The sequence below is a fragment of the Orbicella franksi genome, chromosome 8 (assembly GCF_964199315.1).
Source record: "Orbicella franksi chromosome 8, jaOrbFran1.1, whole genome shotgun sequence".
Taxonomy (NCBI): domain Eukaryota; kingdom Metazoa; phylum Cnidaria; class Anthozoa; order Scleractinia; family Merulinidae; genus Orbicella; species Orbicella franksi.
Genome location: NC_138152.1, coordinates 17,477,136 through 17,497,289, shown reverse-complemented (window position 1 = coordinate 17,497,289; position 20,154 = coordinate 17,477,136). Strand labels below are relative to the sequence as shown.

General features: G+C 37.7%; 1 protein-coding gene across 1 annotated transcript; it reads left to right on the top strand.

Moving 5' to 3' along the window:
- The first annotated feature begins 1,092 nt into the window (after positions 1 to 1,092).
- LOC145495088 (uncharacterized) lies at positions 1,093 to 17,618 on the top strand. The gene is made up of 19 exons (XM_081474659.1): positions 1,093 to 1,721; positions 2,874 to 2,984; positions 3,384 to 3,494; positions 3,891 to 4,007; positions 4,298 to 4,411; positions 5,258 to 5,368; positions 5,593 to 5,700; positions 5,883 to 6,068; positions 6,255 to 6,350; positions 6,828 to 6,935; positions 7,180 to 7,290; positions 7,660 to 7,770; positions 8,079 to 8,192; positions 12,306 to 12,560; positions 13,487 to 13,642; positions 13,740 to 13,841; positions 15,153 to 15,254; positions 15,801 to 15,879; positions 16,506 to 17,618. Exons 1-19 carry the CDS (start codon positions 1,334 to 1,336, stop codon positions 16,570 to 16,572), a joined length of 2,547 nt encoding a protein of 848 aa, XP_081330785.1. The 5' UTR covers positions 1,093 to 1,333; the 3' UTR covers positions 16,573 to 17,618.
- Positions 17,619 to 20,154: the final 2,536 nt, after the last annotated feature.

Genomic DNA, 20,154 nt, shown 5'->3' with positions numbered 1-20,154 from the left:
TTTATAAAAAATACAACAGCTAAAATTAATTCTTTTTCTTTTAAAACTTCTTAGTTCTCGTTAAAACAAAAGTTCGCAATTTTAAGTATTCTCCTTCCCATGTAGGTTCACCAGACGACTGATAACCTTTATGTTTGACAGTGATAGTAAACAGTAAAGAGTGCCAATTACAAAGTTCCAGTTATGCGTGTGTGTCTTCATGTCCAGCTCCTCCAGATTCTCACTATTGGCTCCTGATCCCCATTTCCTTCGGTCTCCTGACACGAACAGATACTCATTTGTAATACTCTGACCTGGTTTTATCAGATGTGCTCCATTTTTTCGACTCTCTGCTTTTCTGTGAAACAACCTTGACGTTATACGAGAAATTGAAATCCACGGCTTTAACGTGAGGAAAGGTAACTCCCCTTTTAACGGTCACAACTTGCGATTACATTTCAACGTTTTGTTTACATCGTTCTGGAAATACAACTGGCTCTGCACTTTTATGGTAGCTCAATATCTTTCTTATAGTCCCCATTTTTTTTTAAGTTAAACGCACTACATATCCACGGTATCCCATAAGGCTTGGTAACGTGAAGAGAATAGAGTGAAAGTGATCAAATAACAACCCATCTAAGGTTAAGCGTTTTTTCTTACTTTTTGCTTACTAAATTTAAATGCGATTTTTTTTGCTCCGTAATCGTAGCAGCATTTCAAGTCAAAATAAACTGCTAACGGAAAATCCCTGCGAGGCCATAGGAGAAGATGAGCTGCAAGTTCAATTTATACCCTTTTTATATTAGATGATATCAAAATATGGAACCTTAAAATCATATAATGCCGGATAACTGCACTGAAGCGGTTTTTAAGAACGTTTTGCTTATTGTTCGCCTAAATGAAAAGTATAAGTGTAGGAAACGGAATTAATTTTGCCTTTGAGGAGAAGAAAGGGGAGGATTCTTAATTGCAGATTTTTTTTAAGATTAGTTTCTGTATCGGTTTAATACGTTATTATGTTATGCCTGTTAACGATAACGAAAAGCTCAAAGCACTTGGAGCTCTCACCTACACTGTAAGCATATGAGTGCTTTTCATTTGGATATACTCCAGTTTTAATGAACAATAAGGAGATGGCTGCTGAGCGTGAAAAATATGCCATTGCCTTCAAACAGTTAATTGTTTACCATTGAGAGGAAGTAGTGTACAATGTTTATTGTGAATAAGTCCTAAAAAAGCGACGAATCACCGACAGGTTCTCCTGACCTGCGATTTTGTGTGAACCAATGGGACCTCGGAAAAAACCCGTTCTGTCACGTCCTGCCACGTGACATCATTAATTCATAACAACCATATGCTTTGTCGAAAATGGCTACAGTTTAGACTTTTTGGTCGAGTTTGTCTTCATGGGAAACATAATACTGGAAACATGAAAGACTTGTTTATAATCTCATCCATTTACGTATTTTTAGTTGTGTTTGATGGGACTCAGGCAATAAGAGAGGATAACAAATGGAGTAAAGTCTGGCGTCAAGAACAAAATACTGCAACTGTAAAGTGGAAAAGAAATATAGCGCACAAAGCAAAACATCTCAACAGGCTCAAGGTGGAAGCGTCAAATAATAAGAACGATTCCTCACAAAAGAAAAGACAATTTGTGCCCGGAGTGCCCAATTTGTGTCCGGGATGCTTAAACTTTCCACATCCTCATATCCACAGAATCATAGTTCACCACCATCCAGGTAGGTCAATAGCTTTTCGTGCTTTCTAAATATTAAGTGTGAGAGGTCACAACTCGCAGGGTTAGAAGATAATGAGATCAGGACTAAGGTTTTAATGAAAGTAGGGTTAAGGAAACACACGGCCCCAAAAGAATGCTTTTTCTCATCTTACTGCTCAAGTTTCTTCCTCTGGAACCTTAGCGTTGAAATAAGAAGATTGTTGGAAAGAGTTAAATACATTTTGATTGATTTTTAATAGAGCATTAGATGTATTTGTAAACTACTGTGAATAGCTTCTCTCAGATTTACAGGACATTTTTGTTATTTTTTTGTGCTATTGTGACGAGCTAAAAGCAACTGAAATACAAAATAACAAATACCAAACCCAAACTATATTATTTTGCATTCAACTTATCATGATGATGTGACTGCTCAAATGGGTGATCCTGAAGTGCTAGGCTTTTGTTAAACATATTGATCTAGTCCACAGAAATTAGACGCGATTATATATGAACAAGTTTAAAATTTTGCAATAAACCCAAAATCTCTTTTAATAAAGAAAAACGGAGATTTAAACGCCCAATTCCAAATTCCGTCATTTCATTGTTATTATCTTTACGGAACCTGCTTTGTAAACGCGGTGTCAATTGTTCAAATTAAATTTCTGTTAGGTTTTGCTGGTGGTTTATTTTACCACTGGCAGCAAAAATTGTGATTAGCGTGAAAAATGGGAGTGTTGAGTTGGAGCTTAGGACTTGATTAAAACAAACATCAAGAAGACAATAACCTAATCTTTAACCTCTTCTCCCCAGAATCTCTGCTCGATTACCCGACTCTTACTATTAGATCTGCAAATAAACCCTGGCCAGGTTATTGTACTATTCAATTGAACGCAAAATGAGACCGACAGAGACCACACATTTACTATGGTCGTTATCTTAAAACATCGGGAAGACATTGTTTAAAAATGTTAAAAATAATAAGCTAATAATATTAAGCTACGAGTATTATTATTATTAACAGGTTTTGTATGGCGATGTACAACACTGATGAAAATAAAATATTATCTTCCGTTGTCACACAAACACTACTTATTAGAAACAAGACTAGAGAAGGATGTTTGATTTAAGGTCGCACCTGTTTCTCAGATTAGTGTATTTATTTGCACCTTAGCTCATTCCACGTGTGAACCAACACCTTGTCAAAATGGAGGGACATGCACTGTGGTGTCTCATGGATACGAATGCACCTGTTCGCCAGGATTTATGGGAACACACTGTGAACGTAAGTTTCATTACGAACTAGTTACGGAATATCCTCAAGGCTTTCCCTTTAAAAACAACGTGACAATACAGTGGATCACCCGGTTCTTCTGTACACTGAGTCCAAGTCTCTGTCACTGAGGTGAAAACCAGCTTGGTTTCAGGAGCCAACCTTGAAACAAAGCTTGCATCAAATTCCATATGAGCCAATTACTGCACATTCATGTACACTGTGGAAGGGTATTTTCATAATAGCTAAATATGCGAAGCAAAAATTAGCTATCATGATAGTTTTTAATACGTAAGGAGTTATGCTAAATTTCATTGGCTGTGTTTCTAAAACACCGTAGATATTTACTTGTGTCTCGAAGCAGTTTGTGTGCAGTTTCTGCTGCATAGCTGACTCATCATCATGTTTCAGTCAGGAGTCAATGTGAGCCAAGTCCCTGCAAGAATGGGGGCACTTGCTATGACGTTGGACAAGGTTACGAGTGCACATGCGCAAAAGGATTCCGAGGAGAGAACTGTGAGGGTATGTCATTCAAAATATTTCACTTTTTAAATCTAAGGCCGCTTTTAAGAGGATATTATTTTCTATCTTTTATTCCGTATTAGTCGTGACCAAATATTGCAAAGATAACATGGAAATACCCAATATTCTAAGGCAGACTCGCAGATTTTATTGAATTAGCATCCCGTATTTTTATTTATGAGACGCCATAACACGTGCTCCATTTAGAAGCTATTAAATTGTCCTCTGCGACGAGGGACGTTCCAAGAAGACGTTAGGTCACGCGACGTATTGTGAATTTAATGAAACTACCGAGCGATTACTAACAGAATTAAAAAACCTTCAAATGTACAGCAGGTGTAATGATGCCGTACGTGTTTATCTTATTACATTTTATGACATTTCCCATTCACGCAGAGCAGAACAAGTGTCATCCAAATCCTTGCAGAAATGGAGGCACTTGCACGGGGATAAATGAGGGCGAAGGATTCGAGTGTACGTGCAGAGAAGGTTTCAAGGGAAAAAACTGCGAAGGTAATTAGAAATTTTTTCATATACTTAGATTTCCTTATGCGCAATTTGCTACCCTCGACGTTCTTGATCTAACAAAGCATTAGGATATGCTGCAAGAGGATATGCTTCTTTTACTTTGGGCGTGCGCAATTAAAATTTGACTTAAAATCCTTTGTTTTGAAAGCTTCATGTAAGCAAGCGACATTCACTGAGATTATCTGCTGTGCCATTTTATCCTTTGGTCATGAATACAAGAAAAATTTTGTTTGTGTTGATTGAATTGTGTTAGTTACTATTCTTTCTTTCTGAAGAGATCAACCTGTGTCTTCCTAATCCCTGTAAGAACGGCGCGACATGTACAGAAAGAACTGGAGGAAGATACGAATGTACTTGTCCCATTGGCTACAAAGGGGTAACTTGTGAAGGTATGTTGTATATATAATTTTCTTAAAAACTGGGTCATTGGGTAATGCAATTCGAGAGTTTTCACTGGCTTAGCCATCGTGGATTATGAGCCATTATCACGAACATGCTTTCAAATATGGTAAGGGTACGCGTCATTTTAAGGCGTTTTTATTTTTATTTTAGTCTACTTTCCTATATTTTGCGGGCGTTTTAAATAAAACAATTATTCCACTCGCACTTGTTGGGTATGAGATGATTGTAGTCAACGAAGCGCCTAACGCCGAGTTGGCTATCTACCATTTCATGGAATAACTGTTAAATGTTATACCGATCAGGTATATTATTATTATTATTCAGGGTTCTGTAGAAAAGAAGGGCTGCTACCATTCTACTTGTAGAACCTTAGTTTTCAGCTAGTGTTATATCTTGCAACTGAAAGAACGTGCTTCGAACAATGAACAACATTTCATGCCATTTGTTTTTCCCGCAACCATGTTAAGAACCTTGCTAATTGCGAGTTTAGGAAATGCATGAATTAAGGAGAAATCAAATCATAAAAAAACGAGTTTTGTAAGTATTACTTTATAAGGTACCATGGAGGGTTTAGCGGCGCTGGTGGTTAATCCTAAAAAAAATGTTTAGCAAAACACTTAAATAGCAAAGCACTATAAAGGGGTGTCTACCCAAAAGGCCTCCAGATGCCGCGTACCTCCAGTTGGATCGATCTTGAGCCGCCTTTAGATAGCCACAAATGTGAACAAACGCTAGGTCTTTTACTGCAGTCCTGTTGAAACTTTACTAAACAGTTAATACGACCAGATATATTGCGAGTGTTCATACTTTGTGTCACTGCATTTTCCTCACAGAGAGAAGCATTTGTTTTTCTAATCCTTGTATGAACGGCGGAACCTGTCTTGATGAGACGTATGGATACAGATGCAATTGTAGAGTCGGTTACAGTGGAATGAACTGTCAACGTGAGAGTATATATTTTCTTTGCTTTAACAGCTTAGAACAATAGTAACTTCTAACTTATACAATGGTAAGTGCTGTATTACATGTGCAGGACAGACGAAACTTTTGGGCGCTTGTGGAATCGGTAGAATTAAAATTATTCTCACAGTTCCGCCGATGGAACTTTGGATTCTTTAAGTAAAGTGCTCATACACACCTAACGCTGACGTGCTTCATATTTCATCAGACCATGTTTGCAGACCGAATCCCTGTCACAATGGTGGATCCTGTCTTGAAGAGGGCTCTTCTTTCCGCTGTGTGTGTCAAGTTGGTAACCACGGGGAAAGGTGTGAATGTAAGTGAGAGAATCTGACATAAGTACACATTCTATTGAAGATGCCAAAGAAAAGATACTTAACTTGAAAAAGAAGTGTAAAAGTCAACCCTATCTAAAATGCAACTTAACTGAGCGCATCATAATTTAGTTTTAAAACTAACAAAGAGTCAACATCCGTTTTTCTTCACTTTCTTTTGCAGTAATGAGTGCCTGTTTATCTCATCCTTGTTTACATGGGGGAACTTGTGTGGACACCTATTTTCTACACAACAACGGCATAGAATCACTAAGCATGTACTCTAATCCTTCATTTATTGACACTGAGCAGAACGGGATGTCTTACATTTGCAAGTGCATGTCGCCTTACGCAGGCCACAACTGTGAAGGTAATCAACAAACTGATAAACTACAATGTCTTTCTTCTGTCATTTTGTCATGCCAGGTTGGTAGAAAACAAATTGGAACCATTTCCATTTCGAAACAGAGTAGACATGATGGTTTTAAAAGTTTAACTCTCCACACTTCAGACATTTTCAATAAAGATAAGTCATTTTCATGTTTTTGACTTGCAGATGACAGCTGTCGATATTGCAGTGCCTATGCTGAATGCATTTTGGGACATTGCGTTTGTAAAGAGGGTTTCCATGGAGATGGAAAGACATGCAAAAGTAAGTGTTGATGTTAAAGTTAATTCACGATATACGTGATTTATTATGAATTCACAGACTTGAATATTGGAAGGACAAAAAACAAAAACCTATTTCCAACGAAAGGTTTCCTTTTCACGGAAACGTAGCCTACATTTTCTGGTTAGAAAACGTAGGCATTGTAAGAAGAGTTATTAACAAGGTCAAAGCTTGAAATACTTGATTTTATTTGCTTCTGGTTTGCCGCTTGTTTAAGAAATGTTTAAGATTTCAATAAGTTTGAGACTGTAAAATTTGTTTCTTTTCTGTTTTGGTAACTGCTTTGTTATGATGTAGCTGGCTTTGAAATCGACACGTAGTGAATTAAACTGGAAAAGCCAGGCATTAGTGTTGTGGTCTTTGAGGAAACAAAACTACTCCGTTACCAACCTTCTTTGGTATACTCCTGCATCTGATTTGTGGAAGGCATCACAATGTGTTTGTGTGTTTCGTTTGCAGAAAATGTATGCCATCCTAACCCCTGCAAAAATAGTGGAACCTGTGTTCCAACGGACTCGTCTTATGACTGCGAATGCGCACTAGGATGGACCGGGCCACATTGTGAAAGTAAGTGGCGCATTTGATGACAATAGACTCAATTCAATCAAAACTATTTGCGTGACATTGCATAATTAACTTGCATTACTCTAACCCTCCGCGAACTATATATAGTTTTTAAAAAGCAAAGTTTGGCACGACCACTTTAAGCCAACAATGCCGGTTAATGAACTTTCCAAGATTTCAGATTATAGCTGTGTCCAGTGTGTTCCTAAACTTAGCAGTTGCTTTGATATCGATCGTTTTACTTCAGCCCGACAATACTGCATTCCAAATCCGTGCAAGAATGGAGGAACCTGCTTTCCAGAAGAAAATGGATACAGATGCACGTGTCTGAGCAATTTTGAAGGAAACGATTGTGAAAGTAAGTTATACCACCTAGTTAAATGTTTTAGATTTCCGCAGTAGACAGAAACTGACATTTAAGCTCAGGTTCAATACTGACAGTACTTACGTTTTAATTCCATAGAGAAAATTACATGCCTATACGAGTATATGTTTTGTGCTTGAAGGATAAAATGATCTTCCCCTTTAAATTAGGATCCTCAAGCAGTTTTTTGTTTGACAAGTTATTCCAATCTTGATACAAAGTTTTGTGTTGCATAGGTTTTGATTACTGAGATGCACACAAAAATCTTCTTAATGCTTACTATATTGGAAAGTGATAATCAATTGAACTACTGAAACAAGTCTCAAATTTAGTTATAATTTCGGGAATAATTTCTATTTACAGAAGCAAATCCTTGTTCACCAAATCCTTGCAAAAACTCCGGCACATGCAAAGAAATGAATGGAGTGGCAACCTGTGAATGTTCTGCCCAGTTCGAAGGAAACTTCTGTGAAAGTAAGTAAAGAAAGATCTCAGTTTCAGATATTAATCAAAACAAAGTAATGTTAATTTTGTTGCTTATTGTGCAAAGAGATGATTACATGAGGCAACAGACTATGATCTCTTGCATGAAGTAGTAAATGCATTCGAATATTCTCCACGATGCAAAGGCATTACTTATGGACGGACTATGTACTGGATTGTACTGCAATATTTGTGACAATTTTATTTACATTATCTTCCTGGAGGTGTACACACGGAAACATATATAAAATTTCCAGTTGTTCATTTTTATAATCAAGTATTTTATTTCACGTTTATAGTTGATAAATGTGCCAAATGTGACTCGCACGCTCGGTGTGACAACGGAAACTGTGTGTGTATGGAGGGTTGGGTCGGTGATGGACAGACCTGCTCGCCAAAAGAAGGAGGAGGACGTAAGTAGATTGGTGTTCTGTTATAATTTTTGCATTTCCAAATGTGTAACAGAGAAGTGTAAGTGGTATATTGCTTTACACGATGATTTGTGGCAAGTGCGTGCGTGTTGTAAAGCCACAAGGGCCAGAGTGGCGAAATACTTCCAGTAAACGCTATTAATCATTTATTCTCTTCGTGTTAAGCTACATTTTACTATAATACAAATAATTAATTGCCATTAGGCTACGGCTCTTGAGCCCATGATCAGCGTAACCGATCAACGGCAAAATCAAAGCACGTGGAAATTAGAAACGACTCAATTTGTGTTCTCCAGGATCCAATTTAGAATTCTTGTTGTATAAAACAACTCGTTTAGGTAGCGTTGTTTGCAAGGTAAAGTGTTTTTACCATCTCCTTTAGACCATGCGGTGAAAATCCGTATCGTTGATTCTAATGACAGGAGAAGGTCTCGAAGGTATGTTTCACCACGTTCCCAAACACCGAGAAGAAATGTGGGCGGGCAGCGAAATATATCTGGTGATTTTTTTTTCAATTACGGAGAAAGCGGAGAAAAAAAAGTGGTAATGTATGTCCTAATTAAGATTAGATATCCAAACACCGTCACAGTTATGATGTTGACAAATGCGGTTTCGGTGAGCCCTTGGAACAGACAAGGTTATTTCTTAAGCCACAGTTACGGTTCGCTAATATTGTTTGCTACGTAACGAAGGAGGTAGCAGTATCAGTACTGACTGGCTCGGGAAAAGTTCTCTCAGCACAACCATTAGAGTCCAATACAGTTTGTAAACAAAGGTACTTAGACGCATGCAGCTTGCAGAGGAAAGCAATTAAAATTAAAAATCGTTTTGTTTCAAATACAGTACCCGCCGCCCAGCCGGCACCTCCTGGTCCACCAGGAAGTGCTCCTCCTGGTAGCCCCTCATCAAGCCCCAAACCATATGGCCCTCCGGGTAGTTCTTCCTCTTCCAGCGGCCCCCCAGGTAGTCCCGGGAGTTCATACGGCCCTCCGGGAAGTCTCTGAAGCTCTCCATCAACATCTTAGAACTTTGTAATTGGATCAACTGGACGAAGACAAACTGTACAATCACAACGCTACAATGTGTAACCAACAACTGGACTGCGTGGACGCAGACCACCATACGAAAACCACCATACTAAGCATAAAGACAGATGGAATAGTTAATTACATAAGAAAGAAACAAAAAATGAGGAAGTTACGCTCAAGAGGATTAAAGTGACATCCAAGGAATGAGTAATCAGTTCTTAACCGTGTAGTCACAAACAGAAGTTAGAAAATCTAAATTGTTGCATTTGTCGATGACAGCCAAAATTTACAAAAGAGCCAAAGTAACTAACTGAACAGATATTACGGCCTTCTACTGGACAACAATTTTAAGAGGTGGCAAAATCAGCACTAATTGGCTCGGGAGAAGGTTTTTTCACACATTTAAAAACCTCTGTTTACAAACCTTATTGGAGTGTAATGAAAGTGCTGAAAACCCCTTCCCGAGCCAATCAGTGTTGATTTTTCTGCCTATTAAAATGATGGTTCAATTATTTATGTTCGACAAATCCAAGATCTAAGCTCCCGTTGAAGTATTAAGGGATTTATGACCTAAAAAGGCCATTAAACAACAAAATGTGAAATCGCGTTCAAAGATGTAGTCAGAATTGTAACTGCTCAAAAACTGCTCAAAATATATGTAAATGAAAAAGTTGCTCAAAGTGAATGCCTCTAAAACAATATTTATGCATGTGCTTCAGCCATTGTTAAGTAAGCTAATGATGTAATGTAGTGCGACTGTAATTCAGGTAACACAAGGGAAGTAATAAACAATTACATGTATAATTTAGCCAGCAAAATATAATATGCTCACTGGTATGGCCTCAGTCGTTTTTGCTTTTTTTCGTACCTTTGATAAGTTGCTTAGAATCTGAATATAGCTAAGAGAGCTAAGAATGCACAGACCAATTTGTATTACCAGGTGAAAATGAATTACATGCAACGCAAGACTTAGAATAGAGAACATGTCAGAAACACCATAGATGAAGTATTAAGTTTGTAAGCATTAGTCTCAAAATCTTGTTTATGTAGAAGCTTGCGTCATAGTTCAACGAGAAAATCAGACACTGCGTGTTTTTGGCGTAAAAGGGCAACTGGTTATCCTGTAGGTAACCGTGTGAATGCCAGTGCAATTAAGAATTTACACTACGAGAGATATTTGAAAATTCTCAAATACCACGAGTAGTGAGATAATTAATACCTCGAGCTCTCAAAATAGTACTCATTTGCTCGTTTGCTAATTTGCACTGCAGAACAAATGGAAAAAAAAAAAATAGATAAATTGGCCTACTCTCAGCAAATCACAACGCAGTAGTTTTCTCAGGCATATGATAAATATTGTATTCATTCGATACGGACAGCAAGGTTGGTTCCATACTAAAAGGCTACCGCCTCATATCCTGTCACAAACAACTGTGCGACACAGAAGAGGTAAACAAATGTTTTAAACTGTATAATCAGTCATTATAATAAAACAGTTACTTCAGTTGATTTCCTCTAGCTTGCGTGAACTCGTATCTCTTAGGAAAAAAGGGGGTCGAATTCGTGGATATGTTAATTTTTCATCTTAAGTGCACAGCGTACCAAGATGAGTGCGGTTTGCACTTTTATTACCAAACACAACGAAAAAAAAACAGCACAGCTATAACTTTTCTGTCTGATTGACCACCACTGGTCACGTGATGCACTTTGGAAATGAAGAGATCATCACGCAGTAGTTTTCAGCTCCGAGTTAAATAACTCCTGTAGAGAAATGGGTGCGGTATTTGCCGGTTACTAGCCCTATCCAATGAAAATCCCCTGAAATATTCCCTGACCAAACGTCGAATAAAAGAATGATTACGTAATGAATAAATGACTGAATGGAATTATTAGTGGTCTGAAAGGCCCCGTGAATGATCAAAATCAAATTGTCCACCTGTTGTTACGTGATGTAAACCACATGAATTGCTCTTGCACTTGAGAAAACTTTGGGAAACATTCGTTGAACTTCTGATCGGTGATGTGAACTTTAAACGGCTCATTTGTTTCAAAAATTTTATGCAGTTGGTTTTCTTTTGTACGTTACCGTACTCAAACTCACCATTAGCCAATCAGGAAGCCGTTCTACTCCCTTGATATCCCTACGACTTGGTTGGTACCTGGTTCGACTGCATTTCGCCAAAAAACATGGCGTGACCAAAATCACTGGATCTGCCGAATCGTACCAAAACGTTACGATTAGGTATAAATATCGTCCGGGTTACAAATTTCGTCTTGGGAAATGCCCCCCAAAAGAGACGCATCTTGCAACGTTAAGTGATTTTGTAATATATAGATTTAGGCCAGCCTAAAAGCGCAGCACCTGGGCCGGGTTGTTCAAAGCCCGAGTAAGCTAACCCAGGAAAAGGTAGAATTTTGATTTGAGTTTTCAACTTTGCGGTGAGGTTTTCTGTATATTATTTGGCCTTCTGTTTTGAGTTTTAATAATCACCATATACACAAAACAAAGCAGCAAAAAACATTTGTATAGAAGAAAAAGTTATGATTCGGTTAACTTTTAATCCTGGGTTAGCGTTAACCGCCTTCCGAACAATCCTGCCCTGTTTTCAACAAGTTACCCTGACATGAGCCCGCAATCCAATAGAAAACCAGCACCAGCGGTCAACTTCAAAAAAATGCGTGACCTCGATAAGCTATAAACTTGAGCCCGCGATATAGTCACATGATACTGGTCAGCGGATACCTTGTTTTGACAGATGTCAATTGATCATAACATGGATGTCCAATATCAAAGAAGTTCACGGTGAAGCAAGGGTGCATATCTCTGTCAACCTATTATTTGGAGTATGGCCGCCATGTTGCGCGACTTCGTCGCCGTCGCCGTCTTGCGTACGAGCAATACCGCTAGCCATGATAACCACGAAAAAATCAACTCATGGGTTTCCTTTTCTTTTCCTATATGAGTATAGGGCTCCACTGATAAAGGGAAAATTCTTATGGAAATAACACTTAACCAACCTTGCTTATCTTTATTATATGGTTTTTGAAATGTCATCTATATTTACAGCACCTGGGTCTCGTGCCAGTCCTTGTGAGTCCAATCCTTGTCAAAACGGTGGCCAGTGCATAGACAGAGGATCGTCCTATCAGTGTCTCTGTAGTGAAGGCTTTTCAGGTGATAACTGTGAATTATCAGTAGGTCGCGAAAACCCCTGCGAGCCCAATCCATGCCAAAATGGAGGTCAGTGTAGAGTAGTAGAAGACAAACCTGTGTGCATTTGCCCGGAAGGATTCGAAGGAGAATTCTGTGAGAAGCCAAAAGGTAAGCAACAAATTTATCTATAATACGACGATATTTTTGCTAAAATAGAAAAACGATCTCTGGTTAAAAATTTTGTTTAAAACGAGCTTTCGACTACCAGTCTGTAGTCTTTAACGAGTAATAGATAGAAAGCCCGAACGTTAAAATATATACTAAGAAAAGTGTGAAAAAACAAAATTATAATAAAAACAGTAGAAATGCTTGTGTGCGAGTAAAAAAATGCTAATGTGAGGTTCAAAATGAAATTGAATATTGTCTTGGTAATTGTTTCGCATTATTGTCAGCATGGTTCGTAATTGCTATGTGCCAGGATTCCAAAGTTTTTCTAACACGGAAATTTCCCTTGTCAATCACGCGTGCATTGTCAAAGTCGATGGAATGGTCGTTCAACCAGGCATGTGAAGCAATGTTGGAACCTTTTTTAAAGGTTTTTGTGTTTCTAATATGTTCTTTCTTCCTTGTTTGTAAACATCTACCAGTCTCGCCGATATAACTCCACGGACAATCGGCGCATGGGATCTTGTAATTTTGTTTTTTCACACTTTTCTTAGTATATATTTTAACGTTCGCGCTTTCTATCTATTACTCGTTAAAGACTACAGACTGGTAGTCGAAAGCTCGTTTTAAACAAAATTTTTAACCAGAGATCGTTTTTCTATTTTTCCAAATGTCTTATCCTGGTTACTCATCTATTTTTAAAGATAGTTTTGCTCTTATTAAGTTACACCTACAGAGAGGAATAGAGACCTGGGGGGATTTATATGTTGACATAATGGTGAAAAAATTAAATATAAAACAAAAACAGTTCTTAGGAGTATCTGGAGGATAACAATTTCAGCATAGGTAGAAGGTAGAAACTCAATCGTAGTCCGAGCTGTTTGCGGCTCTTGCTATGAAAACTGTCAGAGCTTAAATATTTTTCTTAGGTGGTGGTACAGGGGAACCGGGAGTTCCTGGTGGTGGTGGTGGTGTAAAGTCTCCATGTCATCCCAACCCATGCATGAATGGAGGAACATGCACAGAGAACGGAGGTGGTTACGACTGTGCTTGTCTCACACAATACAGCGGACCCAACTGTGAAAGTAAGCGCCATTATGTTTCTTCGCGTTCGTTTTCTTCAATGGCGAGTAGTTATCCTCTTCGTTTTGTCAGGTTTTTACATTCGTTTTATATTTACAGTTGATGAATGTGAAAAGTGTGACGTCCACGCGATCTGTGTAAATGGACATTGTCGATGTAAACATGGATATTATGGCAACGGCTACCAATGTGAAAAAGGAGGCAAGGAGTGTTGATAGTTTAAATTATAACCTTAGTTTGTGGAATTAAAAGAGTAATCACATAAATAACACTCTTATAATTGTTCTTGAGGAAGCCTTTAGAAAGAAACAGCGACAAATACCCTTACAACACAACACCTGATAAAATAGTTCTTTGAATGCCATGACTGAATACCTTGCCAAGGAGCATTGAATTAGGGATCTAGATGGAGCTGTGTTTCATCTTCTCAGTACATCGAGACAGTTTTTTTCTGGAATGAAGTAGAATAGTATTATGAGCCGTTTGCTTCAAGACATCCAAACATAACGACAAATGGACGTCAGATGTTAAACTTTTTCTTTGATGTCAAGTATATATGAAATAATTCATATTTGAACTGCGGTGTAGATGAAAGTGAAAAATGATCATCGCAGTAAATTTTCCAATTTGAGCAGTTGGAAAGAAGAAGCCTGAAAAAATCGGGGAATGCATGCGGTGTAGATGAAAGTGAAGAAGAAGTTGAAGCCCAGAAAAAATCAGGGCTTCAAGGGGATTCGAACCTGTGACCTCCGCGATACCGGTGCGATGCTCTACCAACTGAGCTATGAAGCCACACATTAGGAGCGAGGTCAATTAATTGAGTTCATATCTTCCCGTGAGGAGTGAAATGATGCGAAGTATATACGAAATAATTCATATTTAAACCACGGTGTAGATAAAAGTAAAGAATGAACATCGCAGTAAATTTTCCAATTTAAGCAATTGGAAAGAAGAAGCCTGAAAAAATCAGGGCTTCGACGGGATTCGAACCCGTGACCTCCGCGATACCGGTGCGATGCTCTACCAACTGAGCTATGAAGCCACACATCGAGAGCAAGATCAATTAATTGAGTTCATATCTTCCCGTGAGGAGTGAAATGATGTGAAGTATATATGAAATAATTCATATTTGAACCGCTGTGTAGATAAAAGTAAAGAATGATCATCGCAGTAAATTTTCCAATTTAAGCAATTGGAAAGAAGAAGCCCGAAAAAATCAGGGCTTTAACTTCTTCTTCACTTTCATCTGCACCCGATTTTTTCAGGCTTCTTCTTTCCAATTGCTTAAATTGGAAAATTTTCTGCGATGATCATTCTTTACTTTCAAACTTTTTCTTTGTTGCTCAACTGGACGAACAGCTCGGCAGGAATAGATCCTTTGGTGCCTTAAGCTTTCCAAATTTTGCATAAGATTCTTTCTTTAATTTCTCTTTCAACTTCGTTTTTGAAACGCTGATTTGGGAAATGGAAAAATTTATCTCTATTGCTCACCCTTATGTTCAAATTTTGTAGATGAGGAATCTGAATGCGAGAGCTGCAGTCCATTTGCTCAATGCCAGAATGGGATTTGTGTTTGCATTGAGCATTACAATGGAGATGGATATAATTGCACACGTGAGTTACAGAGTTAAAAAGTTGAGAGGGGTGGGGCAATAGATTGTTTTTGTTTAATCTAATCAGATCAGGTAATATATATGTTTTGAAAATACAAGGAAAATGGAGCTCGTGCAAACTTACTCAAATGTTTGGATCAGGCTATCATAATATTATGTAGCTATTTTCTATTTCCTATGTAAGTTGGGACGAAAAACGGAAACAGGAATGGCTAGAGTGGCATCCCATTCCAGGTTGCAACACTCCTTCTTCTATGGAAACCAAGACAAAATCCGGCTATGTGCACCATTCAGGCCGAGGGGAGGGAGAGCTTTTACATTTTTGTCTGTAGATAGGTGTAGGTGTCGAAACTAACATTGCTGTCTGGTACCTCCAAATGCAGCATTACAACTATTTCCCCGCAAATCTTTTGAGAAGAACAGTGTCAGTATTGATAATTATGATGATGACGACGACGACCACGAAGGCGACGATGATGATAAGCTGTTCTGAACAATGTTGTTGTATTTTTAACTAAGTATTATTTCGCTTTTATTTCGTATACAGCTGTGAACCCATCATGTCAAAATTGCAGTCCTCCTAACACGTGCATGCAAGGGGTTTGCTTACCTACGCTAGGAAAAAAGTGAGTGCAAATATTCTTTCCATTACTTTTATGAGAACGTTTGGATGAGGTTAAACAAATATTTGAGAACTGGTCAAATATTTTTACTGATTAGCGATATATCTGAGATGTACAAAATTTACATATAAATGAGAAATCACCTAGACTTCAACTATCAACCGTGAATTCAATTCCATCTTAAAAGGTAAAGCTAGTTTTTAGGATATTCCGAATATTTAGGTGGAGACAAAATCACCTAAAATTTTGCCGAGCTGTTTGGCTAGTTACAAGGTTGGCCACTTGTAGTTTGCCCGTTGACATTAAACTCCACATACTTAATTTCAGTTTTTTTTTTCTTTTCATCAGCAGTTTAACTTTAGAACTTTAAGTAAAAGATTCATGGTGCATAATGCCATAATTTGTCAATTAAAAGGTATCATATTGATGAAAGTAAGTGCTGTTTCTTTTGTAATCAATGTTGCTGCCTTTTTCCGGTTTGAAAAAAACATGTCATGGAGTGACAATTACGGAACAATATATCAGAAGGCCTGAAGTGATCTGTCAACTGGAATCTGTCTGTGGATCTTACAGCCAGGATACAACGTTCTAGAATAATAACCATGCTATGTACTGTTTTTTTTCCACAGGTCAGTGGTTAAGAAACCAAAGCAAAAACGATTCAACTTGAGCGATGCAACTAAAAACGTTTCCTAACTAAGTATATATCTGAAATAAAATAACTTTTTGCGATTGTTTGTCACCCATTCTTACATTTCGCATAGTTGTTAGTTTTGTACGTTTCAGGGATAATGGAACTAGTTTAAAACGATATTTACATATAGATACAATGATTGAATACAATTTTTGTGTGATAATTCAGTAATAATACCACATAATCGCATATGGTCGACGAAGAGACCCTAAATTTTCATGTGTTTCAGATTCCAAAACATTGAAACGCCTCGTTTCGTTTGACGAACTGAAGCTAAAACACTTGCTGCTGTACAGTCCATCTTGCTGGTCATGAACATCAGAGTAAATAAAATAACTGTTTCAGCGATCAGCTTCAATATTTTGGTGGTCAGACTTTCGTGTCCAAGTGTTTTTTGGCCCCTTTTGTCTTGGTTTGAGACGTATTAATTATCAGCCTACGGTTAACTAGGTCTCCTGCTTCAATTTAAAATGCACTATCATGAGCATGACTTCGAAAAGTAAACTCTCAAAAGGTATGTTTTAAGTGATTGAAACTTGAAATAATGGCCTGGTTTCGTTAAATAACATATACTGTAAGTGTACGGAAGCTATTAAAAGAGTGATATTATGGGTTGCGTATTAGCAAGGTTGTGATGTGAAACTAGAAACAAATTTTGTCGTTGTGTCTTAGAAAAATCGTTTAAAACATTCAAAATTTGCTTTCTTCATCAGTTAACTGGTGTTTAATAAAAAACAAAGAAACATTTGACAGGTTTGAGGCACATTTGGTCTACGAGCGAAGGACTTCAGGTCAAAATTTTATCGTTACAGTGTTCCTTTGACCGTGGGCCCCATCATCAACATAACCCGCAAAATTAAGAGAAATTTTACACGAGTAGAGCTTCGGCAAGTTCTTGAATCACACCCAGATTTGACGCAAATCTATAGTTTTAGATTAAACCCGTACGTGTTGAAGCTCAAGTCTTTACCCGACTGTCGACAAAGGTTTTGTGTCGCTTGTTATCAGTATATTCTTGGCAAGCATTTACGTATGGCCATATACAGGTGCCCGTCATATAGAGTGTGTTCACGTGAAGTCATCAAATTCACAAATCCAAAACTAAAGAGTCCCTAAAGGTTTTATCCTCATCAGGCAGAGATACTAATTATATCTATTTACAACTTTCTAGCTCAATAGCGTCCTTCGTTTGGAAACCAGCGCATTTTGAATTTCGGAGTTATGTACTCTTATCTCGAGGGTTTTAGCCATTTTAGGAGTTAGAGTATTAGGAAAAGTGCTTGTGTAAATGGTTTTTGGTTCGGTTCAGATAATAAGTTGTCGAGATAGCCAAAGTAAGTTCCAGATGTTTACACTATTTTCCGGCCGCCATATTGGAGGAGTAAGGAGGTCGTCCAACATGGCCGCTCCATACTAGGCTCTATAATTTTGCGCGGAACATGTCGACGAATACCTCAACTTTGGGAAAACGCACACACCTTAAACTTGGAGAACTGTCTTCTTTATTTATCGTCTATAATATCACAATTTCTTGACTTTATCCACTGAATGGTATTTGATTTTATTTTTTATTGTGTGACAATGCACGCACCCCATTAACGACCACTCCTTGAGATCGTAAGGTACCAATGTTGAAAGAACATTGTAGATGCTCAATAACGGTATAGTTAACTAATGATAAGTGCAGTTAAGTAATGCTAAATAAGGATTTATTGACCAAAAAAATAATACAAAATTAATTTAAACTTGACAGGTATATAAGAGGATGTTGAGAGAATTAAGTAAAAGCGCCTAAAACCGTACATAACGAAGTGAAACACTGTGTTGTCACAATAAGAAAATGAAACATTACATAAATATGATTAATTCTAAACTAAAGGCTAAGAGGCAGTGGTTAAGATGTAAGACTAGTTGAATATCATTAAAAAAATTCAGGGTTCAAATAATGTAAAGCACCGCCCACTAAGAAAATCGTGAGTGACAATATGATCACGTTATAGCTAAAATTAGAATAATAAAGGAAAAAAGGGACGAACATTGCAATCAGGGTGCATTGAAAACAAACAAAATGCTCAAAAGTGACTCCATTTACAATAAAAGATGAGTTACAAAACCTGGTACTTGCTCGTAAAAATAAACCAACCACAGAAGGTAATTTCATTTAAAATGTCTTTAGTTGTCTAAAATTGAAATTATAACAACAAAACATGAGTTTACTCAGCTCCTAGCGACAAATATGTTATGATAAATCATTAAATATTTTTAGTGAGAGGATGAGCTGCGAATGATCAATAGCGGTGTGTGGTTTATTATTGTGCTTCCAAGAATCAAAATATATCACCACAGACTGTCAACTATAAAGCTTTTTCTCACATAACGTCACGGCAGCCATATTGGTGCCCAGACTATGAAACGGTGGCTATAGACCCTTTTCATAAATGGCTGTAATTATTAAAATTAGCCTGACTAGCCTCGTTCTTGAGTTGATAATTCAAAAGAATTTTATTCCCAAACGAGTCTATTGAGGCTAATTTAAATACATACAAAAGAATTTTAAATTGGCAGCCATTTATGAAAAGGGTCTATGTTGGTGTCCAGAATCGAAATCGTTTGTTATTTAAACACTTCCTTTTGTTTGCATGGCTGCCGGCCACGTGAGTCAAAACGCTCTATATTGGAACAGTTTCAAATTAGAACTGGCAATAAACTTATCTATTCAAGAGCGACTTGCAATTGTTTTGTTTGTTATACTGGTATGGCAATCTTTGTTGGATAAACAATACAAGAAAGGGGCGTTTATTGGAATTGAGACAATGATTCTAAAAGAAACCTTCAGATTGGGAAGGAGGGAGGGAAGAAGCGTTTAATTGAGAGGAGCAATGCGTGGAAGGACATTATCCAAACTAGGCTTAAACTGCGTCTACGCAGGGACTCTTTTTTCACAACAAACATCTCACACCTATAGGGAAGAATTTGCAACTAAGTTGGCGTTACCAGCCACTTACAATGGTATTTTGCCTGAGGTTAACTGGCCGATATGTTTAAACTACAAAAATGTGAATGACAAAGGGCGCTTTCATTAGCCGAAAACTTCCGGTTTGAATTTCCGAAAATTTACCGTGACGAATAGAACAGGTAAACCGGGAACTTCCATTCCATTTGTACATGTCTTTCCTCCCGGAATTCCCGGAAAATTTCGTTTGAATGGTTCTCCTTTCAGAAATTCAACAATTTCCGGATTTTTAGTAAACTTTCCTAAGAAAATTCCCTTACCCGTTCGAAATTTTCGAAATTCTTGGTTGAATGGAAAGCACGCAAAATTTCCAGTCCAGCTGAGTCTTTGCTGAGCGTGCATACCGGCCCCAGTGAATCGGGAGGGTTGATTTTAGCTTTTTCTCTGGTCGTTGAGATGCAACCCGTTAATTTATTGTGCTCAGATCATAGAGCGATTTTATAAAACTACCTAGCCGAGGTAAACAAGAAAAATTGTTGAGACAACAAATGGTCAAGTTAATGAGTTTTTTCGAGTTCCCATTGTTTCTTTTGTTAATATTGTGCAATAAATCACTTCCACCCTATTTCAA

Coding starts and splice junctions, on each gene's coding strand:
- LOC145495088 (XM_081474659.1), top strand. CDS start 1,334: ATGCTTTGTCGAAAATGGCTACAGTTTAGACTTTTTGGTCGAGTTTGT. Junction 6,069..6,254: donor CGCAGGCCACAACTGTGAAG/GTAATCAACAAA, acceptor TTTGACTTGCAG/ATGACAGCTGTCGATATTGC. Junction 13,643..13,739: donor CAGCGGACCCAACTGTGAAA/GTAAGCGCCATT, acceptor TTATATTTACAG/TTGATGAATGTGAAAAGTGT.